This window comes from Bos mutus, chromosome 10 (assembly GCF_027580195.1).
Source record: "Bos mutus isolate GX-2022 chromosome 10, NWIPB_WYAK_1.1, whole genome shotgun sequence".
In the NCBI taxonomy this organism is placed as follows: domain Eukaryota; kingdom Metazoa; phylum Chordata; class Mammalia; order Artiodactyla; family Bovidae; genus Bos; species Bos mutus.
In genome coordinates this window covers 1315505-1341730 of record NC_091626.1, presented here as the reverse complement: position 1 = coordinate 1341730, position 26226 = coordinate 1315505, and the positions used below count along the sequence as shown (strand labels likewise).

At 41.3% G+C, this 26226-nt stretch overlaps 1 protein-coding gene across 4 annotated transcripts in view; it reads right to left on the bottom strand.

Moving 5' to 3' along the window:
• EPB41L4A (erythrocyte membrane protein band 4.1 like 4A) overlaps positions 1 to 26226 on the bottom strand; it is a 297461-nt gene that overhangs the window by 50537 nt on the left and 220698 nt on the right. For all 4 annotated transcript variants that reach the window (XM_070377187.1, XM_070377185.1, XM_005902712.3 and 1 more), the window contains one exon: positions 23687 to 23808. In XM_070377187.1, coding sequence (XP_070233288.1) covers positions 23687 to 23808 — 122 coding nt within the window. The remainder of the gene's footprint in view (positions 1 to 23686; positions 23809 to 26226) is intronic.

Sequence of the window (26226 nt, the reverse complement as noted above, 5' to 3'; positions counted from 1 at the left end):
AATTAAGGATACACTGGGAGAAACAGACTCTCTGGAAGGTAAGTGAAAAGAATACCCAATGAGGAGGACATTTAATCGTCAACAAAGAGAAGAACTCTCTGCCAAGGGCAACCAACCTTGAGAGATAACAAGAGAAACATGTGAGCACCCTGAAGTTGGCGACTCCCTCCAGGACATTGGGAGGCAGCTTTGGCTACTGATCAGGAATGATAAACATTAATGAATACACCTTAGACACGGAAAGCAAACAGGGGTTTCAAATCAGCACTCCATAAACTATTATGAGCAATTTGACATGGATTCAATACCTGAATTTTGTTCCAGTTTCGGAATCCTGAAGTGAAAAGGTGAACCTGAAGATGGCATCAAACGTAAGCTCACATGGGAGCAACATTCAGAATTCAGGCATTATAAGAGTACGGTCGGATGAATGGGACACAACCAACTCCCTCTGAACAACCGCCAATGCAATCAGACACTGGAGTGGCCAGTCACTGTCTACTTTGCCATAACCCTTAATAAAAATCACAAGGGCATATTCCCAAAATTGCAGGCGTAGATGTGAGAAGGAGCTGCTTCTCAAAAGTGGGAACTCTGTGTGATATGGCCCTGGGACAGTGACAAGAGGGATTAATTCATTTGTGCCCCAGACAGCTGATGTGTCCCCATAATCAATATTTTTAATAGTTTTAAATACATGTTTTGTAAATGCAGCATTGTTCTAAGCTGGTATTACTAATTTATAATATAAGGGAAATTCACAGACCCAGGGCTATTTCCCAGGCTGGGGGAAGAAGGGGGCACAGCAGGGAAACCAGCCCAAGCGCCCAGTGGCAACAACAGCAGTGAAAGAAGCACCGAGTGAAAGCAAGCATCACTTAAACTGAAGTCCTGTGCAGCTAGCTGGGGGATAAACCTGGGTTTGCTTCAAGTCTTATCACTTTTGACTGAGCTGCTGCTGCTGCTAAGTCGCATCAGTCGTGTCCGACTCAGTCCCCATGGACTGCAGCCCACCAGGCTCCTCCATCCATGGGATTTTCCAGGCAAGAGTACTGGAGTGGGGTGCCATTGCTTTCTCCTTTTGACTGAGCAGTCGGTCTCTTTTTGGCTTTTTTTTTGGGGGGGGGAGGGGGTTGTTGTTTGTTTGTTTTTTGTCCTTTGATTTTAAAATTTTTATTAGAGTACAGTTGATTCACAATGTTGTGTTACTTTCTGCTGTACAGCAAAGTGAATCAGTTATACATACATATACCCACTCTTTCTTAGATTCTTCTCTCATGTAGGTCATTACAGAGTACTGGGTAGAGTTCCTTGTGCTACACAGTAGTTCCTTATTATTTATTTTACACAAAGTAGTGTGTATGTGTCAATCCCAACCTCCCAATTTATCCCAGTCTTCCTCTCCCTAGCCCTGGTAACCGTAATATTGCTGAGCAGTCTTTTCTGCGGCTTGATCACTTTCACCGAGTCTCTTTCCCAAGCTTGCAAAAGCTTAATAAACAGGCCAAAAACTGAGGAATATTTTCAAATAGAAAATTTTCAAACTATATATGTATATGTACTTCCTTAAAGAAACCAACATTTGGTTATTCACAATACCTAAGTCATAATTTTTGAGGTCAAACACTAGATCTATGGTTTTCTCAAAGAATTTCAGGGAAAAAAATCACGTACAAGCTCTCTCAGACAATCTCAGACACAATAGGCAAATGTCTTCAAAATAAACTGCTTCACTGACAAGACTATTTTACTAACATAACAGTCATATAATACATACACTCAAACACATCGTAACTAGATAGGGTAATCCAATTTAATTTATATTTTTTTATACTCAAAACAGCATACTACTAACCAAAAAAAATCTATTTATATGCATCTCCCTCCTCTGTAAGCATGTGAACTGGACAAGTCTGAAGTGTAAAAGACTTACTAGGAAAACTAACTATAAGAAAAAAAGCTACTTATAAGCCTTAACTTACTGGGAGATTTTCTGCAGTATCCATTCATGTAATATTCATACCTTAATTATAAATTACTCTTTTTATTCATGAATGTAGGGTTCTTTAAAAACTCTAAGTAGGCAATACTTATTAGCTTTACATTAGTAAATATGCACTTAAAAGTAATAACTATACTTTAAAAATATTATATTTTAACCATTGTCCTAATTATGTCAAATGAGTGAGGATTTTTTAATCATGCTATCATTTAAGAAGAAAGCTAAGCAATTAAATATTGCTTACTGAAATCTGCAAAGGTGAGAGAGATGGTTATGCATCCTTTAGGCTCACCGATTTTCCATTTTGCTGACATGCACTAACTGCTTTCCTTTTCAAAATTCTTCCTCCCCTCATTATCCTACCTTCCAGAACCAGCCCTTCTACATAAGCTCAGATTCTTGAACTACAGAGAAGTGGTGATCTGACAAACCAACTACGCTAAAGGGCTCATGTCTTCATGTATTAACTGGTCACAAATGGTTGCATTTTAAAGACAAAAAGGAGAAGACAAATATTAACTAAAATAATTGATAACAATGGAATTTTAGGCATTGTTCCAGAAGAAATTTTGAGGCTGGAGAAATTGGTTTTCAACATTCTTTTTTCATTGTAAATTATAACAGACCACCAGAAAAGAATATAACATACATATGTGAACTGTTTAACAAATTATTATAAAGTGAACCACTATTAAACTACTTCTCATGTCGAGAAATAAAACATTAAGGGCAGTTTTCCTACACTATAGAAATCACTCCATGTGCGGCAACTCTTTCTTTTAGAGAAGGGAAAACAGTTGTTTTCCATCTAAAATATCCAGAAACACAAATGGCCACATATATATTTCAAAAAAATATTTATAATATACACAATAAAATTATTAATAAAAGTGAATAAGGCCTCAAAATCTTAATAAAATGAAGGGCATATCACTGAGGCCCCATGATTTCCAGCACAGTGTTTTATAGTATTCAGTGAAGGTTTGTTACTATAGAGGATGTCTTTCTGTTTCTACTATTTTTTCCAACTAGAAGGGAAAATTGAGGATAATAATGTTATGTTTAAAAAGTGTCAAAACTAAGACAAAAAAAAAATCTGGATGTGGCAGTATGGAAAATGCAGCAGACGAAGTGACATGCAGCCATACTCTACAAGCCTGGGCTACTTCTCAGGGCTTTACGGCAGCCTTCCGCTATAGCATGCTCCTCTTTCTAGCCTTTAAAATGAAAGCAGCAGATGATCTACAAAAAAAGTCAGTTATCCACATAGGATTACCAAGGCTCCTAAGTAAATTTGTATTTTATTTTACATAACATATTAACTCTAGCAAGGTCATTTAGAATTAGAAGCATCCAGTTCAACTTACATATCATTCACAGAAAAAGACAAAGGTCTGGGACTTCCTGGAGGTCCGGTTAAGACTCTATCCTCCCACTGCAGGGAGCGTGGGTTCCATTCCTGGTCAGGGAACTGAGATCCCGCATGCCACATGGTGTGGTAACCCCCCTCCCCCAAAAGACAAAGGGCTTTACTCATGAGACTGGTCACAGGTAGAAGAATAAGTTTATCAGGAGACTGCTATAGTTTATTAAGGAGCCAGATCTAGCTCATGATCTGTGATTATTTTTGTCTCTGGACTGTTAAACACTGCAGCATGGCATGGGCCCACACAATGCCCTATGGGTTAGGCAGCACTGCAGTGCCAGTGTTCAGTGTTCCATGGTCTCATCTGTTCACCTTTTAACACCCCATATGCAAATGCTTTCAGCCCGCGTGCAGCGGACCATGACCACGCTATTGTGCAGTTTGGCTTTGCTCACAATTCAGTGCCTTCATCTTAAGTGACCCTTGCCTTCCGTTCAGGAAGAGCGGCTTTCAGAAACAGAACCAACTTTCCCAGGATCTGTTTAGCTGCTTGACCTGGGGGAGATTCTTAAAAGTCATCGCTGTGATGTCCAGATTTCAAGATGCAGTACTGAATTCACATGGATGCTCAATTATAAAAACACTGAGCCTCACAAGGTCCCTCATAGCTCAGTCGATAAAGAATCTGCCTGCAATACAGGAGACCTGAGTTCGATTCCTGGGTTGGGAAGATACCCTAGAGAAGGAAATGGCAACCCACTCTAGTATTCTTGCCTGGATAATCCCCATGGACAGAGGAGCCTGACAGGCTACTGTCCATGATGTCACAAGAGCTGGACATGACTTAGCAACTAAACCACCACCAGCAAAGTTCATAGCTCAATTTGACATCTGTCAACCTTAGTTTAAATGTCTGATGTTACTTAAATGTTGCCACTGCTTTGAATTTAGAGTGGGCATGGAGGATGAACATGTGACATTAAAAGAAAAAAATATATATATATATATATATATTTTATCAGAGTAATTTGACTTATTCTGTTTAATGGGGAAAAGGACAAATAGCCAGTAAGTAAAGCGAGACTATCATATATACAAGATTTCATTTTTAAAACTCTCAAATATGATACATTTGTAAACTTTTAGGCTAAATTTTATCCCACTTATTCACATTTTCTTTCCTGACCTATATTTTTTAAAAGCTACATCTAATGCTTGAGACAAATAATCAGGACAGAATAGATTTTAACTCTTCACAACACAACAGATTATTAGGTTTCATTAAAGACAGTCTGAGTTCATATTATCTGATCTAGAATGACTTATCAGAAGAAATATTATATTCATGAATTAAGAATGAGCTAGTAACTGGAAATATATTTTAGCTCTAGTTCTCACACTGATAGTACAGAATCACTTTGCTGTGGTTTTTCAACTTTATAACTGGTTACTATGGGAAAAAATGGCAGAAGACAGAACAACTTGGCAAAATATATTTTTCTAACATCACAAATTACAAACAGTAAAATGGCCATGGAAACTTTATATATATTTTTTCCTATCATCATGAAGGTTTTATATTTGCCAAAACTGATATTCATTATGTATAATTTAATTAAATTTCAAAACACATGATTTGGAAAATAAAAAGTGTTTAAGTGTACAGTGGCTAATTCTTTAAAGTTCAAATGCCTGACCTCAGCCCGTTCATCCCAAAGAGGTAGCCAGACCCCTGCCTTTCTGTTTCTGCATTCAAAAGTCCTAAGGGTGGTATTTAAACACAGTTACCTCTTTACTACAAACATACAGACTTTTAAGACTGATTTTGCTACATGTCAACTGCAAGATCAAACAAAGCATTCTGCTAGAAAGCTGGAGGGTAGATCATAAAGAGTGGGTGTGGATGAGAAAGATGCTAGGAAAATATGTCTATGCATGAAAGATCCCTTCCCTGGTTGGTCTGCTTCCAGTGTCTTCTCCCTTGACCCAGCACTCTCCTGGATCCCTCTGCTTTCCTCGTGACCAACATGGTCAACTTAGGAGAAGAAGAGATGAAGGCATTTCATCCTCTGCCCAAGCTGCCGAGGCACACACCCCGAGAGGTGGGCACCAACACCCTTCTCTGTAGGTCAGAATACTGGTTCAAAACCAAAAAAGGCACGTCCAAGCATTTGTTTTCTCCCTTAGGCCCTCAGAGTGGAACAAGGGGCTGTAGTATCTGAAGGACCTGTGATCCACACCTGTGTACGCTGGAGGGGCTGCCAGCCACGCTAACAGTAGAGGGGTGCCTATCTTTCCTCTCAGCCGTCCCAGGCCCAGTGCTAACGTGGCTCTGTGAATGGTTGTCTGGAAGCACGAGGTGTGGCAAACCTCTTCGTCTCCAAGTTTTTCTTCCTGTGATATGAGAACACAGTATGGTGGAGGAGAACTGAGCAAGCGCTCACATCCTATCCCTGTGCTGCTCTCCCACTCCCCCTCCCCCGCGGCCCCCCATCAACAGGGCCACACAGTTGAGAGCAACCTACAGCAGACCTTCTCCAGCCATCTTTTCTCAGGCCCCACATTTATGCTCATTTGGTCTAGGGCAGGGGAACAGCTCCACACCAGACACAAAGTTTGTTCTGTTCCAGAAGAGAGTGCTAGACCACGGCTTTAGAGGTTTTATTTGATGTAATTACAGTGGTGTATAAAGAGTGTGTGTGCTCAGTCACGTCTGACGCCTTGTAACCTCATAGACTACAGCCCGCCAAGTTCTTCTGTCCATGGAGTTTGCCAGGCAAGAATAGTAGAGTGGGTTGCCATTTCCTATCCCAGGGGATCTTCCCAACCCAGGGATAGGACCCGCATCCCCTGTGTCTCCTGCATTTACAGGCGGATTCTTTACAACCGTGCCACTTGGGAAGCCCCATATAAAGTATATACAAACACAAAATACATATAATTGTATGTAAAGATCACTTTTAAAAGGTTTATTTTGCTTAGGCAAAATTGAGAACATTTTTGGTTTTTCTGATTTTTCCACAGTTGAGCTCATACCTAGGAGGCCTTAACTCAGTGTTCTTTAAACTTTTTACACAAGTACTCACTAAAAGAATTTGGAAAATGATTCACCTTAGTGCATGTTTCTAAGATGATATCTAACATCTTGCATCAGAAGTTTAAAGAGTATCAAAAGGATGTCATTTGCAACATACAGTAAATACTGACATTTTAAAATGTAACTGTTTTTACATACACTTATGGCTGATTCATGTTGATATATGGCAGAAACTAACAAAATATTAAATTAAAAACAAACATGTTTTAAAATTTTTAAATAAAAAGATGTAAATCTCTTGAATCTCTCTATTCACAGAGAATGATCTGGTGGCTGCCAAGGGGGAAGGGGCTGGGGAGGTATGAGATAGGAGAGGTTAGGGTTAGCAGATGCATACTTTGAGACACATAATGAGTAAACAAGGTCCTATTGTATAGCAGAGAATGGTATTCAATATCCTATGATAAACCATTACGGAAAAGAATATTTTTAAAAAGAACACACACAACCGAATCACTTTGCTATAAGTACAAATTAACACGACACTATGAATCAACAGTATTTCATAAAAAATATTAAAACAAAAAATTAATTAAATGAAACGGCTTCATGACTCTCTTAAATATATCCAGTGTAATAAAATACCATACAACTTTGATCTCCACAGTCATTCATTTTAAAAATACATGAAATGACCTGGAGGGGTGGATGGGGTACAGCAGGCAGGGATAAGAGGGAGGGGTATGCATATATAGAGCTGATTCACATTGTTGCACAACAGAAACTAACACTACATTGCAAATTAATCACACCCCAATTTAAAAAATTTAATTACAAAAATAAGCAGACAAAAATACATGAAATGAGTTTATCAGTTGAAAATTTCACAGCAATCTTTCATTCTCCTTGTAGTTGCAACTCAATTTCATCTCCTCTGCAAAAATGTATCCCAAAGTAATGTTTTATGCTTGAAAGTATTTATTCATCACTATATCTTACTTTTGTGACAGAAAAACAGAAATAAAGTAAAAGGTTTATTTCCCATGACCATAAAGCTCGACATGGTAAAATTTTTTTCTAAACCAAGTTATCATTACAATTACTAACAGCATGTTATTAGTATACTGCATCAATGCTGATAAGTAATTTTTAAATGTAAAATGTATGTTTTTATTGAAAAGTTAGTTCTTAATAAGATAAACAGGATAGTCTTGTTTTCTCCATGATTAACCTGGATCATACCCATTCAAGAATATTATTTTGTGCTAAAATGAAACAGTTTAGCAACAATTCTATTCTTATTTTTATTTGAATAGATTTTCTTCTTCACATTAAGTAGAGGTTTATATTATTCTGTTAAGTATTCTGTTATAAGGACATCACCAGTGTCCCAGAGAACTTCCAAATTACATGTAGACCTATAACTCTACAAGTAGTGATACATTATCTAAAAGTATTTCAAATTTTCTATTAAGTGGCAAATCAATTGGGTCCTTCATCAGTTCTGCTGAAAGTCAAAGTGAGAAAATAACATACAAGGGTGTGTCACTTGATAATCAAGGTCATTTTACTTTTCCAACATCAGTCCAGGAGGTTGAACATTTAAACACAAAATAGTGTAACAGATTCTGAGTGGGAAAAATGACTACTTTTCTTTTGGAAAATAGGAAAAAGTCCATTGGAAGGGGCAAGCCTACTATCACAGGCAGGCTCCTTCCAGGAAAGAGAATCTGGAAATCTAGTCTATCAAAACTGCCTGGGTCTAGAGAACCCTGAGAAAACCCTCCGGCATCCCCTCCTCACCAGGGGCTAGAATCTTCCGTCCCAGGCCACCAGACCTTCAGAATTTGCTTCCTTCACAACAGCATCATAGAACATACCATTAGTCATAAGAAAACTACCTTCCTGGACACTTAAAACAGAAAGTGCTCCACTCCACAATACCTGACACATGTGCCTGATTTCGGTAGGTCTTTTATCTCTTTGGTATGACAAACTGGTTAAGTATACAAGTCTTACAAACCCAGATTCGTTTCTAGCTCTGCAAATTTACCCACTGTGTGATCTTAAACAAGTTATTAAATCTCTTTGCATCTCAGTTTTCTCATCTATAAAATGAAGATATAATGAACTCCTTATATAGTGGATATGAGGATTACATCAGATAATTTCTCAGTTCAGTTCGGTCACCTCAGTCATGTTCGACTCTTTGCAACCCCGTGGACTGCAGCACACCAGGCTTCCCTATCCATCACCAACTCCTGGAGTTTACTCAAACTCATGTCCATTGAGTTGGTGATACCATCCAACCATCTCATCCTCTGTTGTCCCCTTCTCCTCCCACCTTCAATCCTTCCCAGCATCAGGGTCTTTTCAAATGAGTCAGCTCTTCGCATCAGGTGGCCAAAGTCTTGGAGTTTCAGCTTGAACATCAGTCCTTCCAATGAAAATTCAGGACTGATCCCTTTAGGATGGACTGGATGGATCTCCTTGCAGTCCAAGGGATTCTCAAGAGTCTTCTCCAACACCACACTTCAAAAGCATCAATTCTTTGGCACTCAGCTTTCCTTATAGTCCAACTCTCACATCCATACATGACTACTGGAAAAACCATAGCCTTGACTAGACGGACCTTTACTGGCAAAGTAATTTTATGCTGTCTAGGTTAGTCACAGCTTTTCTTCCAAGGAGCAAGCATCTTTTAATTTCATGGCTGCAGTCATCATCTGCAGTGATTTTGGAGCTCAAAAAAATAGTCTGCCACTGTTTCCACTGTTTCTCCATCTATGTGCCATGAAGTGATGGGACCAGATGCCATGATCTTCGTTTTCTGAATGTTGAGCTTTAAGCTAACTTTTTCACTTTCCTCTTGCACTTTCATCAAGAAACTCTTTAGTTCTTCGCTTTGTGCCATAAGGGTGGTGTCATCTGCATTTCTGAGGTTATTGATATTTCCCCCAGGCATCTTGATTCCAGCTTGTGCTTCATCCAGCCCAGCATTTCGCATGATGTCCTCTGCATATAAGTTAAATAAGCAGGGTGACAATATACAGCTTTGACGTACTCCTTTCCTGATTTGGAACCAGTCTGTTGTTGCATATCCAGTTCTATCTGTTGCTTCCTGACCTGCATACAGGTTTCTCAAGAGGCAGGTCAGGTGGTCTGGTATTCCCATCTCTTTCAGAATTTTCCACAGTTTATTGTGATCCACACAGTCAAAGGCTTTGGCATAGTCAATGAAGCAGAAGTAGATGTTTTTCTGGAACTCTTGCTTTTTCGATGATCCAGCGGATGTTGGCAATTTGATCTGTGGTTCCTCGGCCTTTTCTAAAACCAATTTGAACATCTGGAAGTTCACAGTTCATGTATTGTTGAAGCCTGGCTTGGAGAATTTTGAGCATTACTGCGCGGCGCTGGAGTGACGAGCAGCCAAGGGGAGATACCCCATGGCCGAGGTCAGGAGCAGCTCCTGCACTTCGCTGAAGCACCCGTGAATAGATACCCCATGTCCAAGGTCAGGCACGGCAGCTGTGCTTCACTGGACCAGCGGTGTGGAGATACCCCACATCCAAGGTCAGAGAAACCCCCATAAGACGGTAAGCACTGGAGCCACTGTGAGGAGATACCCTACGTCCAAGGGCAAAGGAGAAGCCCTAGCAAGATGGTAGGAGGGGCAAATTCACATTTAGAATCAAACCCCATTCCCGCCAGAGATGCTCAGAGGGCTCAAATAAACCTTATGCGCACCAGGACCCAGGGACCCCACAGAGACTGGGACAGAATTGTGTTTGAGCATCTCCTGTGGAGGTACGGGTCGGCAGTGGTCTGCCGCAGGAACAGGGGCTCTGGGTGTGGGGATGGCATAAGCCCTCTTGGAGGAGGTCACCATTAACCCTACCACAGAGCTGCCAGAACTTACACAGGACTGGGAAATGGACTCTTGGAGGGCACAACAGAGCCTTGTGCACTAGGACCAGAGAGGAAGGAACAGCGGCCCCACAGGAGACTTGCCTGTGGTGTCCAGGAGTCTCTGGCGAAGGCATGGGTTGGTGGTGGCCTGCTGCAGGGCTGGGGGCACGGACTGTAGCAGTACATGCATGGGACCTTTTGAGGGAGGTCACCATTATCTTCATTACATCCACCATAGTTTGGCCCCAGATAAATAGCAGGGAGGGAACACAGCTCCACCCATCAACAGATAATTTCTAGAAAGTATTTAGACAGTGCTTGTCATTTGTTGTTGTTGTTGTTAAGTCACTTCAGTCGTGTCCGACTCTGCATGACCCCATAGACGTCAGCCCACCAGGCTCTCCTGCCCCTGGGATTCTCCAGGCTTGTCATTTAGCAAGTGCTAAATAACTGTTATATCCTTTTTATATGATAAAGTTCCTCTAGATCAGGGGCAAGTCTTGCTCCATGGGACAGGGTCTGCACTGGGTGTTTTTCCAACACTATCAAGTAATTCTTCAATTTTCAGCAGACACTGCTGAGTATCCTGAAATTCAACTCTGTCCTGATACTATCTACCTGGGTAGCATCAGATCAAACAGGTTAAGGGCTCAGCTCCATAAGACTGCCCCCTTCTTTATTTTTAATTGGAGGATAACTGCTTTACAATGTTGTACTGGTTTCTGTATTATATCAACATGAATCAGCCATAGGTATAACATCTGTCTCCTCCCTCTTGAACCTCCTTCCCACCTCCCATCCCATCACAGGCTGCTAGGTTGTCACAGAGGACGAGGTTGAGCTCTCTGTGTTATATAGCAAATTCCCACTACCTACCTATTTTACATACGGTAATGTATATGCAGCTGTGGGGAGCTGGAGCAACAGTGAGGAGATACCCCATATCCAAGGGCAAAGGAGAAGCCCAAGCATGGCCGTAGGAGGGGCGAAATCATGGTTAGAATCAAAGCCCATACCCAACAGAGACTCTCAGAGGGCTCAAGCATACCTTGTGCGCACCAGGACCCAGAGACTCCACAGAGACTGAGACAGAACTGTGTTTGGGTGTCTCCTGAGGAGGTATGGGGCAGCAGTGGACTGCTCCAGGGGCAGGGGCTCTGGGTGCAGTAGACGTGGGTATGGCATAAGCCGTCTTGGAGGAGGTTGCCATTAACCCAACATAGAGCCGCCAGAACTTACACAGAACTGGGGAAACACACTCTGGGAGGGCACAAATAGAACCTCATGCACACCAGGATCCAGGAGAAAGGAGCAGTGACCCCACAAGAGACTGACCCAGACTTGCCTGTGAGTGTCCAAGAGTCTCTGGTGGAGGAGTGGGTCGGTGGTGGCCTGCTGCAGGGTCAGGGGCACTGAGTATAGCAGTGCATGCGTGGGGCCTTTTGAAGGAGGTCACCATTATCTTCATTACCTCCCCCATAGTTTGGCCTCAGGTCAAATAACATGGAGGAAACACAGCCCCGCCCTTCAACAGAAAATTGGATTAAAGATTTACTGACCAAGTGAGTGAGTGAAGTTGCTCAGTCATGTCTGACTCCTTGCAACCCCATGGACTTAGCCTTCCAGGCTCCTCCATCCATGGGATTTTCCAGGCAAGAACACTGGAGTGGGGTGCCATTTTCTTCTCCAGGAGATCTTCCCTACCCAGGGATTGAACCCGGGTCTACCACACTGTAGGCAGATGCTTTACCTTCTGAGCCACCAGGAGCCCTGCCCATCAGAACAAGACCCAGTTTCCCCCTGTCAGTCTCTCCCATCAGGAAGCTTCCATAAGCCTCTTATCCTTCTCCATGAATCAAGGTCCATGAATCAAGGCAAACTGGAAGTGGTCAAACAGGAGATGGCAAGAGTAAACATCAACATTTTAGGAATCAGTGAACTAAAGTGGAATGGAATGGGTGAATTTAACTCAGATGACCATGAAATCTAATACTTTGGGCAAGAATCCCTTAGAAGAAATGGAGTAGCCATCATAGTCAACAAAAGAGTCCAAAATGCAGTACTTGGATGCAATCTCAAAAGCAACCGAATGATCTCTGTTCCTTTCCAAGGCAAACCATTCAATATCAGAGTAATCCAAGTCTAAGCCTCAACCAATAATGCTGGAAAAGCTGAAGTTGAATAGTTCTATGAAGACCTACAACACCTTCTAGAACTAACACGCGAAAAAGATATCCTTTTCATTATAGCGGACTGGAATGCAAAAGTAGGAAGTCAAGAACACCTGGAGTAACAGGAAAATTTGGCCTTGGAGAACAGAATGAAGCAGGACAAAGGCTAATAGAGTTTTGCCAAGAGAACGCATTGGTCATAGTAACCCTCTTCCAACAACACAAGAGAAGACTCTACACATGGACATCACCAGATGGTCAACACCAAAATCAGATTGATTATATTCTTTGCAGCCAAAGATTAAGAAGCTCTATACAGTCAGCAAAAACAAGACAGGGAGCTGACTATGGCTCAGATCATGCACTCTTTATTGCCAAATTCAGACTTAAATTGAAGAAAGTAGGGAAAACCACTAGACCATTCAGGTATGACCTAAATCAAATACTTTATAACTATACAGTGGAAGTGAGAAATAGATTCACGGCTGTATACTGTCACCCTGCTTATTTAAGTTATATGCCAAGTATATTATGAGAAATGCTGGACTGGATGAAATATCAATAACCTCAGACATGCAGATGACACCATCCTTATGTCAGAATGCAAAGAAAAACAAAAAGCCTCTTGATGAAAGTGAAAGAGGAGAGTGAAAATGTTGGCTTAAAACTCAACATTCAGAAAATAAAGATCATGGCATCTGGTCCCATCACTTCATGGGAAATAGATGGAGAAACAGTGGAAACAGTGACAGATTTTATTTTCTCAGGCTCCAAAATCACTGCAGATGGTGACTGCAGCCATGAAATTAAAAGATGCTTGCTCCTTGGAAGAAAAGCTATGACCAACCTAGACAGCATATTAAAAAGCAGAGATATTACTTTGCCAACAAAGGTCCATCTAGTCAAAGCTATGGTTTTTCCAGTAGTCATATATGGATGTGAGAGTTGGACTATAAAGAAAGCTGAGCACCAAAGAATTGAAGATTTTGAACTGTGGCTGGAGTTGACTTGTGGTTGGAGAAGTTGACTTGTGGTTGGGGAAGACTCTTGAGAGCCCCTTGGACTGCAAGGAGATCCAACCAGTTCATCCTAAAGGAGATCAGTCCTGAATATTCATTGGAAGGATTGATGCTGAAGCTGAAACTCCAATACTTTGGCCACCTGATGTGAAGAGCTGACTCAGTTGAAAAGACCTTGATGCTGGGAAAGACTGAAGGTGGGAGGAGAGGGGACGGCAGAGGATAAGATGGCTGGATGGCATCACCGACTCGATGGACATGAGTTTGAGTAAACTCTGGGAGTTGGTGATGGACAGGGAGGCCTGGCGTGCTGTAGTCCATGGGGTCACAAAGAGTTGGACACGACTGAGCGTCTGAACTGAACTGAATGTATATGTTTCAATGCTACTCTATTTGTCCTACTCTCTCTGTCTCCTTCTGTGTCCCCAAGTCTATTCTCCATGTCTGTGTCTCTACTGCTGCCCTGCGTATAGGTTAGTTAGTACCATCTTTCTAGATTCCATATGTGTGTTAATATGCAAAATTTGTTTTTCTTCTTCTGACTTACTTCACTCTGTATAACAGGCTCTAGGTTCTTGCCTCCACTTTAGATACCTGTTGCAATTTCAGGTACCCACCTGTGATTCTAACCAACAGGCTACAGATCAGAGACTCCCAAGACCCCCTTCTAAGATTAATCTGCTAAATTAACTAACAGAACTCAGACCTCAGTTACTTACTAGATTGCTGGTTTGTTATATGTAAAAGGATGTAACTCAAAAGCAGTCAGATGAAGAGAGGCACAGGGCAAAGATACATGGAAAGAGACAGAGACCTTCCATGCTGTATGTACACCGCTCTTCCCACATCTACATCTATATGTTCACCAACCCCTCAGAACCCTGTCCTTTCTAGGTTTGGGAGGTTTCATTAATAGGCAAGATTGATGAAACTACTGGCCATGGGGGACTGATTCAACCTCCAGCGTCTCTCCCCTCCCCAGACATCACCAGATGAGACAGAAGTTTCTGACCCTCTGTTCAAGTTTAGTTCCCCTGGCAGTTAGCATCCCCTCCTTGTTTGGGGCTTTCCAGAAGTCATCTCATCACCATAAACTCAGATGTGGTTAAAAGGAGCTTGTTACGAGTAACAAATGATGCTCCTTTCACGTTTAAAGTTCTTACCACTTAGGCAATTTCAAGTGTTTAAGGAGCTCTGTGCCAGAAATGGGGATGAAGGCCAAATGATTAATTATTTTAATTACAACATCACAAGTCTTATGACAAACAAGGGTTCAATGAATTCTTGTTGAATGAGAAAGTAAAGGGAAGAAAAATGTCATTTATGGTAACTCACTAAAGCTATGGTATTTAACAGGAATATACAGTACGCCTTAGCCTTGGTTGCTTTTTTAATTTTGATAGCTATGCATGGAATGCTAAACACTCCCAGAAAGAGTGGAAACATTAACTTTTTAGAGAAAATATAACCAGTCTGCCATATATTAAGACATTTTTTATAGAATGAAAATAAACATTAGCTTCAAGACGGAATAGAAAAAGGTGTCAACAAAGGAAGACAGCCTTGAACAAACATACCCCAGACTCTGGGACCTAACGTTCCTTGCAATTAACACAGTTACTGTCATTTCCCCTCTTTGCTAGGCAAAATGTCCCAAAGAAATTAAATATTTTCCGTGAACAACTAGATGGTATAAAAAAACAGAATGATTTGCTGCTACTCTATAAATGTACTATCTTCAAAAATACCTGCTGAAACAGCATCTAGTGAAGTAAAGAAATCACACAATAGTAGAAAAATAGAGGACATATACTTATTTTCAAATTACTTTTCACTTTTTTTGTTTTTTATTTACTTTCCAAGGATGTGCCTTAATATTCCAAAAACTTCAGTTCAAATTCTGATGCTGCTCTTACTATCTGTGTAACTCTGAATAAGTGTTCAATGTTTTTGAGCTACAGTTTCCTTATGTGCAAGATGAGGATAACACCCACCGTCCTCACAGCTTTACCAAAAGAGTTGCTTCACTTCATGGACAATGAGATGAAAGCTCAGCCATGCTGAATGATGTGTTACAAGTCACAGTCAAGGTAGACCAGGAATTCAAGTCTACTCAAATCAGATAGATTTTTTTTTTCCTGCCACTGTCCCACATGCCTTCTCAATACAAAAGCTTATATCATCAGTTGCAGGAATTCTTAGGGTGAAGAGAAAGTGGGCTCACAGATTTGGACCACACATCAACAGATGACCTAATTCTGACTTGCCAGTTTGAAGGAGGAAAGTCATAGTCACACTTTCTCTAAAACAAAGTTAACACTCTCCTAAATTTTCTAGAAATCATCTCCAAAACTACCCACATAGTTGTTACACGCTTGGTTAGAATGCTTTTTCTCATTTCCTTATATGAGAATTTTTACTAATGCCTTCCCTTCCTGTCTTCAGCTGACCTAGGGAGGACAAACATGCAAAAACTTCACAATGCCTACTAAGTGCCCAACAGGCGTGAGAGCTATTATTATCAATTTTCTCAATCTGTTCCCAGACAGTACCTACTGATTCTCATCCAGATAACCTCCAGGTTCCAGAACTTGCTACACTTGCAAATCATTTCACCTCTTTGGGCCTCAGTGTCCTTGCCTACAACACAAGTGAGTATCCTCTATTTCATCTAATCCAAAAACACATGTGGGTCCTACATAAGTCTTCCTCCTTTGACCTGATGATCTACAGTGCAATTTCCTATACTTTAAGGCTTACATTTAAATGCACAGATATGAGTGTGTCTAATGCCTTTGCCGTGAAGACTTGGGCTGTATCTGCTACAGCACAGTAGAAATCCTAACATTTGAACTTGGATGATCCATCCTGTATTGTTCTATTACATCTTTCATAAATTATCATGCACACATCCTAGCACAATATCAGTGTCCTCATCTGAGCTTTTCAAGAATCTGTCTGTTGGAAACTTGGACATTTGAAATTACTCTGTGAACTTAAGACACTCATGACAATTATCTGAAGGGATTTTTTTTAAGTACAACATGGTAAAAATGCAAATACTATTAAAGAATACAGAGTAAATTTATCTCTCTCCCATTTCTGATTTTCTATTTTTGATCCTATATCTACGCAATGGGAGTATCTTGCCTGCTGCTACCCACTACCCCTGCCCTTTTTTCCCCCCTTGCTTATACTGTATCTTGGAAATCATTTCATATCGATGCCAATTTATCACTTTCTTTTTTGTTCCCTCTCCACAGTGACCTGGTTCATATCCAGCTCTGGGATGCTGGACAAGTCCTTGCCTCTGACTGTTGACCTGTACACTGTGAGTCAGAGCATCTTCCAAAAGAAATGAGGGCAATACTACTTGCAGGGTGCCCAGTACACTGCAAGGCATGCAGTGATGCTCACTGACTATTAGTTATTAACAATCCTCTGCCTGGGGAGCTCCTCAGGGGATCTGACCTTTTGCAGCAGACGTGGGGGGACTACAGAGTTGGCCAACATAAATTCAAATCCTGCCCTCAGATTTCTTCTAAAAGACACATGGTATTTCCCAGGGGTACACATCTATTATTTTATTAGGTCAGTTCCCTACTAGTGGACACTTAGGTAGTTTCCAGTCTCTCGTGATGATAAACATAGCCATGGGCCTGCTCATATGGCAGAAGTGAGGTTGCTGCTGATCTAACAATATGTTGAGGCTGTGACTTGACTTATGAAATCACATATCCACAGCTGTGACTGCTATTTCCTCTTCACTCAACAACTCTGATTCCCTCTCCGAGCCCTTTCAGCTTTGCCCTTTATCTTCTGTTTCTATTGTCTGCTCATTAGGAAAAATGCACTTGGGTAGGCCTAGTGCCTAATTACCTCAAATAGGGAAAACCATCTTACACAGAAGATGAAATGATTAACTATGTGAACCTTAAAAACAGCATACAATCACATCATTATTATGGGTTCACTGTAAGGAGTTTGTTATTCTCAACTCACAGCCATAGACTATCCAGGGGTGGCGGGGGTGGGGGTTAGAGAGCCTGGAGAATGGTGAGCATGGAGTAGGGGCTAAAAATAAGTGGAGAAAAATGATTACTCTGAGGAGTAGGAACAGGGTAAGTAGGACAACTCCTAGCTCTGGGCTCCTCATACTGCCTGACAACAGCTGCCCTTGGGTGCCCAGGGATTTTTGGGCAGGCAGTGGAAGAATGAAGCAATACACCTGGCCCCAGAGGGGGCACTTTGACCTGCCCACTTCCTTCATATTGTTTATACCTAATCTTCTAGAATAAATCGGTACCAATCCAGTGGTAACCAGTTTCTTTCTGAAGCCCATTCATTGAACTTCAATGACTCTGTCCACGCATCACTCCCAAAAGGCCCCTCCTCCACATGATACTAACCTTTGTATGTGAAACTGATTCTATATGATAAATATAATTCAAAGACTGCCAGGTAGACTCACAGACTGGTCCCCACTATGTATGGAAAGACTCCTTTTGATTTAGGAGAAAGAAACTAAAGAGATGTTTGAAAGAGAAACTAAAGAATGTGGAAAGCACTCTTCCACATTCCCAACATGATGCTGTGTCCCATACCACCACCTGTGAGGCAGGAGGTAATACCACCACCGGATCCACAAAGAAACTGAGGCTCAGGATGGTTAAATGACTTCATAACATCACACAACTAGTCCAGGAATGACTGAGGCTGAACCCAGATTAACAAGATGGAGCTAAGTCTGATACGCCAGTCTCTACTCACATAGCTGGTTTTTCGACTGCCTTAAAAAAAATTATTTTAAAATATATTTTTGATCACCACAAGTCAAGCTGGACTTCTGCTGACCTCACATCTGGCACATGTCAACCAGAGCAAGGGCTCAGTGACATTGACATTACTATTTCCCAGCAGCCCAGGGAGTCTTACTGCACCAAATTGGTGAAAGTGTACTTCACTGTCTCTCCTGCTTGGGCTGCTCTCCTGCATTTCTCGGGTTCTCCTGCTCTGGCCTGCACCAGCTCAGGGAACCAGTAAGCGTCGGTCAGCTTCCCACATGTGAATCATTTGTTAGGGGCTTCAGAACTGTGTGGCACCATCAACCCCTGGAGCTGGCCAACTCACCTACCAGCTATAAAGTGCTCCTGCTGGGAGTCGTGGACTGTAGAATCTGATTTAGGGACCCTACAGGAGATGCTGCAGAAACCACAGAGACCCCAGGGCAGGTAGGCCGGTCATTCATACCAACTCTGTCAATCAGGTTCTGAAGAGGCAGCCCTCAAGCCATAGTGGCCCTTTAGCAATGTTTCATTTGGCACACAGAGACTTTCTTCAAAATGAGATTAATTGCCAATACTTAAAACTCTGGAAAGTTTCTATAAATAGCCAAATTCCATGCTTCCCTTAAGACAGTGGAAGATTTGGAAACACGACTTGAGTCTTCTTTCCTGCACAGAAACACTGGCTTGGCCTGAGCAGGAGCTGTCTGCTTCCAGACCGGCCTCACTCATGAGTCATTTTCACGAACCCTCTTGCATTGTGTCTGCAGCGTCTTCTAGAATGCCAAAATGTCACCTGAACCAGCTTTTCAATTGCCTGAAGGACTACACTGCAACTATTTATTTCTCTGTTCATCAGTATGATATCCTTAAAAACTCAAAATGCTGCACCAGACAATCGCAGCATTGTTTATCCACTATAAATGGTTTCAGCCATTACTTTTCAAATAGCTAACTACAGATTATAGCTAAACATTCTGTCTTTACTGCCCTTCTTACAGCAGAAGCTCTTCTATGACATGAACCCACTTACGTGAGGTGCCAAGAACTTGTCAGAGAAAGGGCTGGACACACATGCACTTTTCCTTCCTGCCATCTGGCCTCTTGCTTTACCCCGAATGCCTGCCTCTGCCGGGCAGATCTGCAGGAATGCTCTGGATGCCTGCCCTGGCGCTGAACTCCTCTGGGTGGGGCAGCAGGCAGGGCTCTTGACTCTGGAATGCACTTCCTCACAGAGGTGCCAAGGCCTAATCTCAGTGGATTCTAATCACAATGGCTTTTGAGCTACCAGGGCATTTATTATTCCTGATCAAGAAATGAACAAACAGACTTTTAAAAATTATCAGAGAACTTAGATACAGGTTAAGAGGAATAGTGATTGAATTTGACTGAATTACTTCAGCAGAAATAAAAGAATGTCTTCTACAGTTACAAGTCATGCAGTATAAATTAATGATATAAACTAACAAAAAGCCAAAGTTCCCTTTCTATCTTAACTTGTTTTTTAGTTAAATAAGAGGGGAGGATTTATGCCAATAACTCTGGGAACTGTAGTTCTCAAGTTTTATTTTAGACAGAATACCAGAATTCAATTTATGGAAATTCATAGCTGGTCTTAAAGAGTTTTTTTTTTTTTTTTTTAAATCTATCTTCCCTTTAAACCACAGCTCCATTTTTGTGAAACACAGTACAATCTAATAAAATAAACGTTCTCTATGCTTTAAAATAAGCTTTCTACCATTTTAATTGTCAAATTTTTCAAATTAAAATTAAAGCAATTGTGACAAGAATTAAGGTAATACTTTTGCTTTTCTTGGGTTAGTTAAAAGAATAATAATAATAATAAAAACCTACTGTTTTGAGCAATTGTTCCTTTCCTGCCCAGCCACCCATGAATGAGTCTTAGGAACAGGGAGCTTTGGAGGAGGAGGCAGCTCTGGAGCTGGGAGTATGGGAATCAGAAGTGACAGGCCTAGGAGAGCTGCCTGGAGCAGGAGAAAAGGCTTGGTAGGGAAGGAGGTGGAGGCTGGAGGGCTGGGTGACCTAGTGACCTGCAGGCCACCCCCTCACAGCAGCCTCCCCTCCCCACTCTCAGCAGCAGAGCCTTAAAGGGCAGGCTTGACTCTCAGCATAGGAAGCTTCCAGCTTACCCATGACCTCCCCTCTCTACACACAGGAACACAGATTCACACAGAATAGCCCTGCTTCAAGGGACCTGGTGGACAGGATAAGGAGCAGAAAGTGACTGATAAACGTGAACACAAGAACGCCCTCTTCAAATGTTCTGCTCCAAGTCCAAACCCCACCATGACCTTAGATACCCGGTCTCGACCAGCTGGGTTCAACTGAGGCTCAAAGTAGAGTACATTTGAATTAGAGGAAAAAGAATATACTACATTCAAAAACACATACAACAACATCATCCCTGCCCCTACAATAGTCTTCATTTGTGCATGACAGCAACTAAAGTAACACTGCTTCACTGGCATTGCTAAATGGTCCTTTTCCACCCAGTCATGGTCTCAAGGGCAGGGTCACCTCTGGGTTCCCAGAACACATCACAATTTTGCAGCATACAGGCTTGAAAAGCAAAACTGATAGGTACATACAGTCAAAGTCTTAGTTTTTAAACACAGCATTGTATGGCTTTTTTTTTTTTTTTGAATGGGCTTCCCTTGTGGCTCAGCTGGTAAAGAATCCATCTGCAATGTGGGAGACCTGAGTTCGATCCCTGGGTTGGGAAGATCTCCTGGAGAAGGGAAAGGCTACCCACTCCAGTATTCTGGCCCGGAGAATTCCTCACCCTAGAAGGAATGTGTTTTAATGCAACACTACGGGGGAAGGGAGAAAACATGAGGCTCAATACAGTTTCAGGCAGGTTTGTGAAAATTGCACTTGGCTGGATTCTACATAAGCCAGCAAAGAAACAAACAAACAAAACCTCTGTCTTTGGAATTGAGGCTTACAAGGAGAGACTCACAGAGTGCTATACAGGCAGATGTTTTTCTAAGAGCATGTGAAGAGAGGAAAAGGAGCAACCTGAGCAGGTTTGTGTAAAAAGCATGTGTGATTCCAGCATCTCAAGTGGAATGAAATGTTGATTTGACACAAGGAATGCTTTTGATATTCTCAGTTGGTCTCAGAATAATTTCATGAGGCCTGGTGTTTCAGAAATGCATGATGATCTGAAAGTTGGCTTATCAATTATACCACACTGCACTTGATCCAAAGGATTAATACTGATCAGATACAAAGATAATCACAAAATATTAAGATAAAGATATTAAATTTCAAGGCTAAAATTTCTGTCCTAAGTCACCTGCCTATTATGTAATCTTGGCTAAATTACCTTTATAATCTTAGTTTCCTCAACAGCTAAATGGGGATAATGATATTACTTATGTGGCACGGTAATCTATTGTAAAATTAAATCATGTCTAATTTTTGCCACTGTAGAAACATCAGAAAGAATTTAATTTCCGCTCAGCCCAGTGAGAGGAGGGGACCTACAATCAGATTTAATTTCACTCTAGAAACTCGAAATAAGTCAGGTGACATTCTCGCAGCCAGCAGCAGTGGAGCAAACTTAAACATGTTCCTCATAGCCTTGGTATGAGGATTAAAAGAAACAACGGCTGTCATAATGCTTTGCCAGCTGTCATGTAATGTTCCGATGCTAATTACTGTTATTAAAAATTCCATTCATTTCATACAATATGGCAAAAAGACCCAGGAGGTCTGGGCTCTCATCCCAGCCTCACTCCTGTCTAGCTACTGAGACCATGTCTTTCTCATCTGTAAAATGAAAACACAGACTTTGCCATGCCCTCCCTCCCAGGATTACTGTGAGGCTCAAGTGAAATAATACATGTGAAAAGCCTGTGGAGAGTGTTAGACAAGGGTGATCTGTAAGAAACCACAAACCAAAATCAGTACTATCACTTTAGAGTAAAATCTGTGAGCTCTGAGCATTGAACATAGGTTAAAACTGATGGATTAGGTGGCTTTATTAAAGAAATGGTGTGCATTAAAAACAAAAAACCTGAATAACCCAATGTACATCAACAGTAGAATGGATAAAGAAGCTGTCATACAACAGAAAACTCATTGCAAGGAAAATGAATGCACTTTAAAAGAACACCCTCCTTGATTCATTTATATTACACTTTAAAAACAGGCAAAATAAACTACTTTGTTCAGAGAAGGCTACATAAGCAGTAAAATTATAGTGAAAAGTAAGGAAATAATTATCACAAAGTCAGATGGGGGTTTTTGCCAGTTGGGACAAGAGGAGATGGTGAGGCTGTGATCAAGCAAATAGTAGGGACTTCTGGGGCCACAGGCTATGTTAAACTGTGTGTGTGTGTGCACGTGTACACATATATATACACATATGTGGGGATTCCCTGGTAGCTCAGCTGGTAAAGAATCCACCTGCAATGCAGGAGATCCCAGTTCTATTAGTGGGTTGGGAAGATCCCCTGGAGAAGGAATAGGCTACCCACTCCAGTATTCTTGGGCTTCCCTGGTGGCTCAGCTCAGAATCTGCCTACAATGTGGGAGACCCGGGTTTGATCCCTGGATTGGGAAGATTCCCTGGAGAAGGGAATGGTTACCCACTCCAGCATTCTGGCCTAGAGAATTCCATGGGCTGTATAGTCTATTGGGTTGCAAAGATTCGGACATGACTGAGCGATTTTCAGTTTCACACACATATGTATGTGTAATGCTCAGTCATTTCCAACTCTTTGTGACCCCATGGACTACAGCCTGCCAGGTCCCTCTGTCCATGGCATTTTCCAGGCTAGGATACTGGAATGGGTTGCTATTTCCTCCTCCAAGGGATCTTCCCGACCCAAGGACAGAGCCCGCATCTCCTGAGTCTCCTGCATTGTCGGGCGGATTCTTGACCACTGAACTGCCTGGGAAGCCTCATACATACCACATTATGTTTATGTGCGCAGGTGTACATGTTTGTACATTTATGCACTTTATTATACTGCACAATGAAACACAGTCCAACGCCAATAAAAACCAATTAAACTCTTCACAGACTGTTACACCAGCAGTATTTTTTTTAATGAATTTTGCTAAGACTTTGTTTTAATTCTAATCTCAGCTACACCAAACTAAGAAATTGCTCAGTTGTGATTTTATTTAACCCCTTCAAAAAATGAATTATTAAGTACAGTCAGTAAGCAAGTTACAGTGATTCAAATTGATTACCTGTCAATTTATGAATAATTCTGATTGCTGGGACATTTTCTGGGTCACATTGAAAACTCTATGTTAACAGTTAAAACCTTTCAAGGCTACAGTCACCACTTCAGTATATGCCGTACCAACAGCCTCAAAGGAAATGCAAGGTAACTGATGAGCTGGGGGTTCTGTGACTTACCAGCTGGCTGTGTTTGTGCTATTCTCTTAGGGTAAGTCTTGCTTCGACTCCTTGACACATTCTGATCGGGCCGGGGAAGTTGAATAGAAAGATCTCGACTCATCTGTAGTGCTGTCCTGCCACTTGAAAATACAACATTTTGAGTAACACAGGTAAGACCACACAGCCACAAAATTAAAGCACAGCTCATAAAGAATATCTGCAGTGTATGGAGAGAAAGAAAAAAAACAAACAGACTCACGTAGATTATATAGGACCTTCAAATGATTCCCATTGCAGTGTTAAGCAAGGAAAGATTTAGGTGAGATATAACTGCCAGCTGAAGAATGTCACCCATCATCTGGTTCTGCAAGAATGAAGCCACTAGCCACTACAGCTGCTGACCTTCGACATACTCTAAAAGGGATTCGGGACAGAGATTGGGACTGAGGCACTCTGTGCTCTGGGAAAAAGTGGCAAAACAGGCCTTCAGATAGACATTTTCAGGAGAATATTTTATGAACTTGATCTCTTGCATCTTCTACTAGAAAAGCACTACAATCATTAATGGAGACATCTGCTCCTTGTGACTAGCAGCAACCTTCTACAGAGATATGTGTTTGATTGCACACATTCCCTTAGGGGCAGGCCCTCAGAGCTATCTGAAAGACCGTCTCTCAGCCTCTAGTCCTCTCTCTACAAGCACCAATAAAGCTTGACTCACAGCTCTAATGTTGCACTTTTTTTTTCCCTCAGCTGACATAAGGAAGACTTTTCAGAGAGAGAACCAAGAAAGAATTTATTAAAGAAGGAATCAGGTTTGGATTTAAGTAGAATGATAGGCTAGAAACTCAGGATGCTCATGTTGTCAGCTCAACAACTTAGCAATAAAAGCGTGCTGGGCTGAAGTACTGAGGGCAAAGATTCTACATGAGTCAACATGTCCTCGTGCTGTACTTACAAGGCAAGTCGTAGAGCCTCTGCCACTGTGCCACTTGGTGAGATTGCACTCTGAAACCTGTGACACAATCAGCCACTGATTCTGCCCACCCCACCTGTGCCAGCAAGTACCCAGGAAGATTCAGAGCAGCCAGAATCCTCCGGCACAGCACTACTTCCTGATGAGTCTATGAGGCAATAGGGTGAGCTTTCCCTGAGGATAAACTAAACTTCTCAAGAACCATGTAATTTAATTTACTGAATTTTTGTCAACGTTCATTTTACTAAACAGTTATTCCACAGCTGCTGAATTTGAACCAATAAATGACTCTTGGATTTCAAGGGAAGTGTCATTTAGGTACAGAGAAAATGCATTTCTAAGTGACTACTTTGATTCACTATAAGAAGTGCCATCTAATGGGAAAAAAGTCTTTTAATGGCCTCAACCTATTTACCCTACATTTACAGGACACATGGCAATCCACTCCAGTGTTCTTGCCTGGAGAATGCCAGGGGCGGCGGAGCCTGCTGGGCTGCCGTCTGTGGGGTGGCACAGAGTCGGACACTACTCAAGAGCCTTAGCAGCAGCAGCACAGGATACATATTGGTGGTTCTCTCCCCAAAAGAGATCAAATGAGATGGAAAAAAAGCCAAATTTACCTCCTACATACTTCTGTAGAAACTTCCCCTGCTTACTACCCCATTCATTTTACAAGAAATAGAGGCCTGAAACATTCATAATGAGCAATTTCTCATCGGGCTAACTGGGGATGTGGCTTACTATGTGGAATGAAGATGACAGTTTCTATCCATGAGTGTATATACTCCACATTCAAGACTTCATGAAAACCAGGGGGAGGGCAGGGGGCTGGGGGGCAGAGAGTGACAGGTCTGCCTTCACTTGAAATTTAACTACATGTCCCCTTATATATGATGAAAATGTATCATACAGAAATCTCATAACATTATTTGATAAGAAAATTATCATTTATCAAGTTTAATTTTGCTGTTTTTACATATTAATATATTGTTAATAAGAAGCTCTGGACACTGGGTTCAAATTCCAGCTATGTCATATCCTAGCTCTCTGACCCCAGCAAACATTACTCAAACTGTCTGTATCTCAGATTCCTCATTACTAAAGCAACAATAATACCAATGACCACTTTATAGGCTTATTATGAATGTTAAGTATGAATGTTTCTAAATTTTCCAGAACAATGCCAAGCATATAAAATGCTACATAATTATTAACTAAATACAAATAGATTTTAAAAATTATTAATTTGAGAACTTTCAACAGTTTTAGCTATTCTAAAGGTAGTACATAAGATAATACAAATAGCAACATCTCTCCCCTGAAAATCTTTTTTAAATTCTATAGACAGCAAAATTCCATTATTATAAATGATTTGGAGTATGAAGATAAGATCTCCTTGCAACAGACTTAATCTAAGACTTGGATAGTCTGTACTTCATTGCATGGAGGAAAAAACATTTGCCCTAAAAACATAACCTAATATGTGGACTACTGAGGCATTCGATAATGAGATTTTACTTTATTATTCAATTTTTCCTCATGGCTTGTTTCTCAGGAATAAAGGAGAAATGAGAAAATCGTA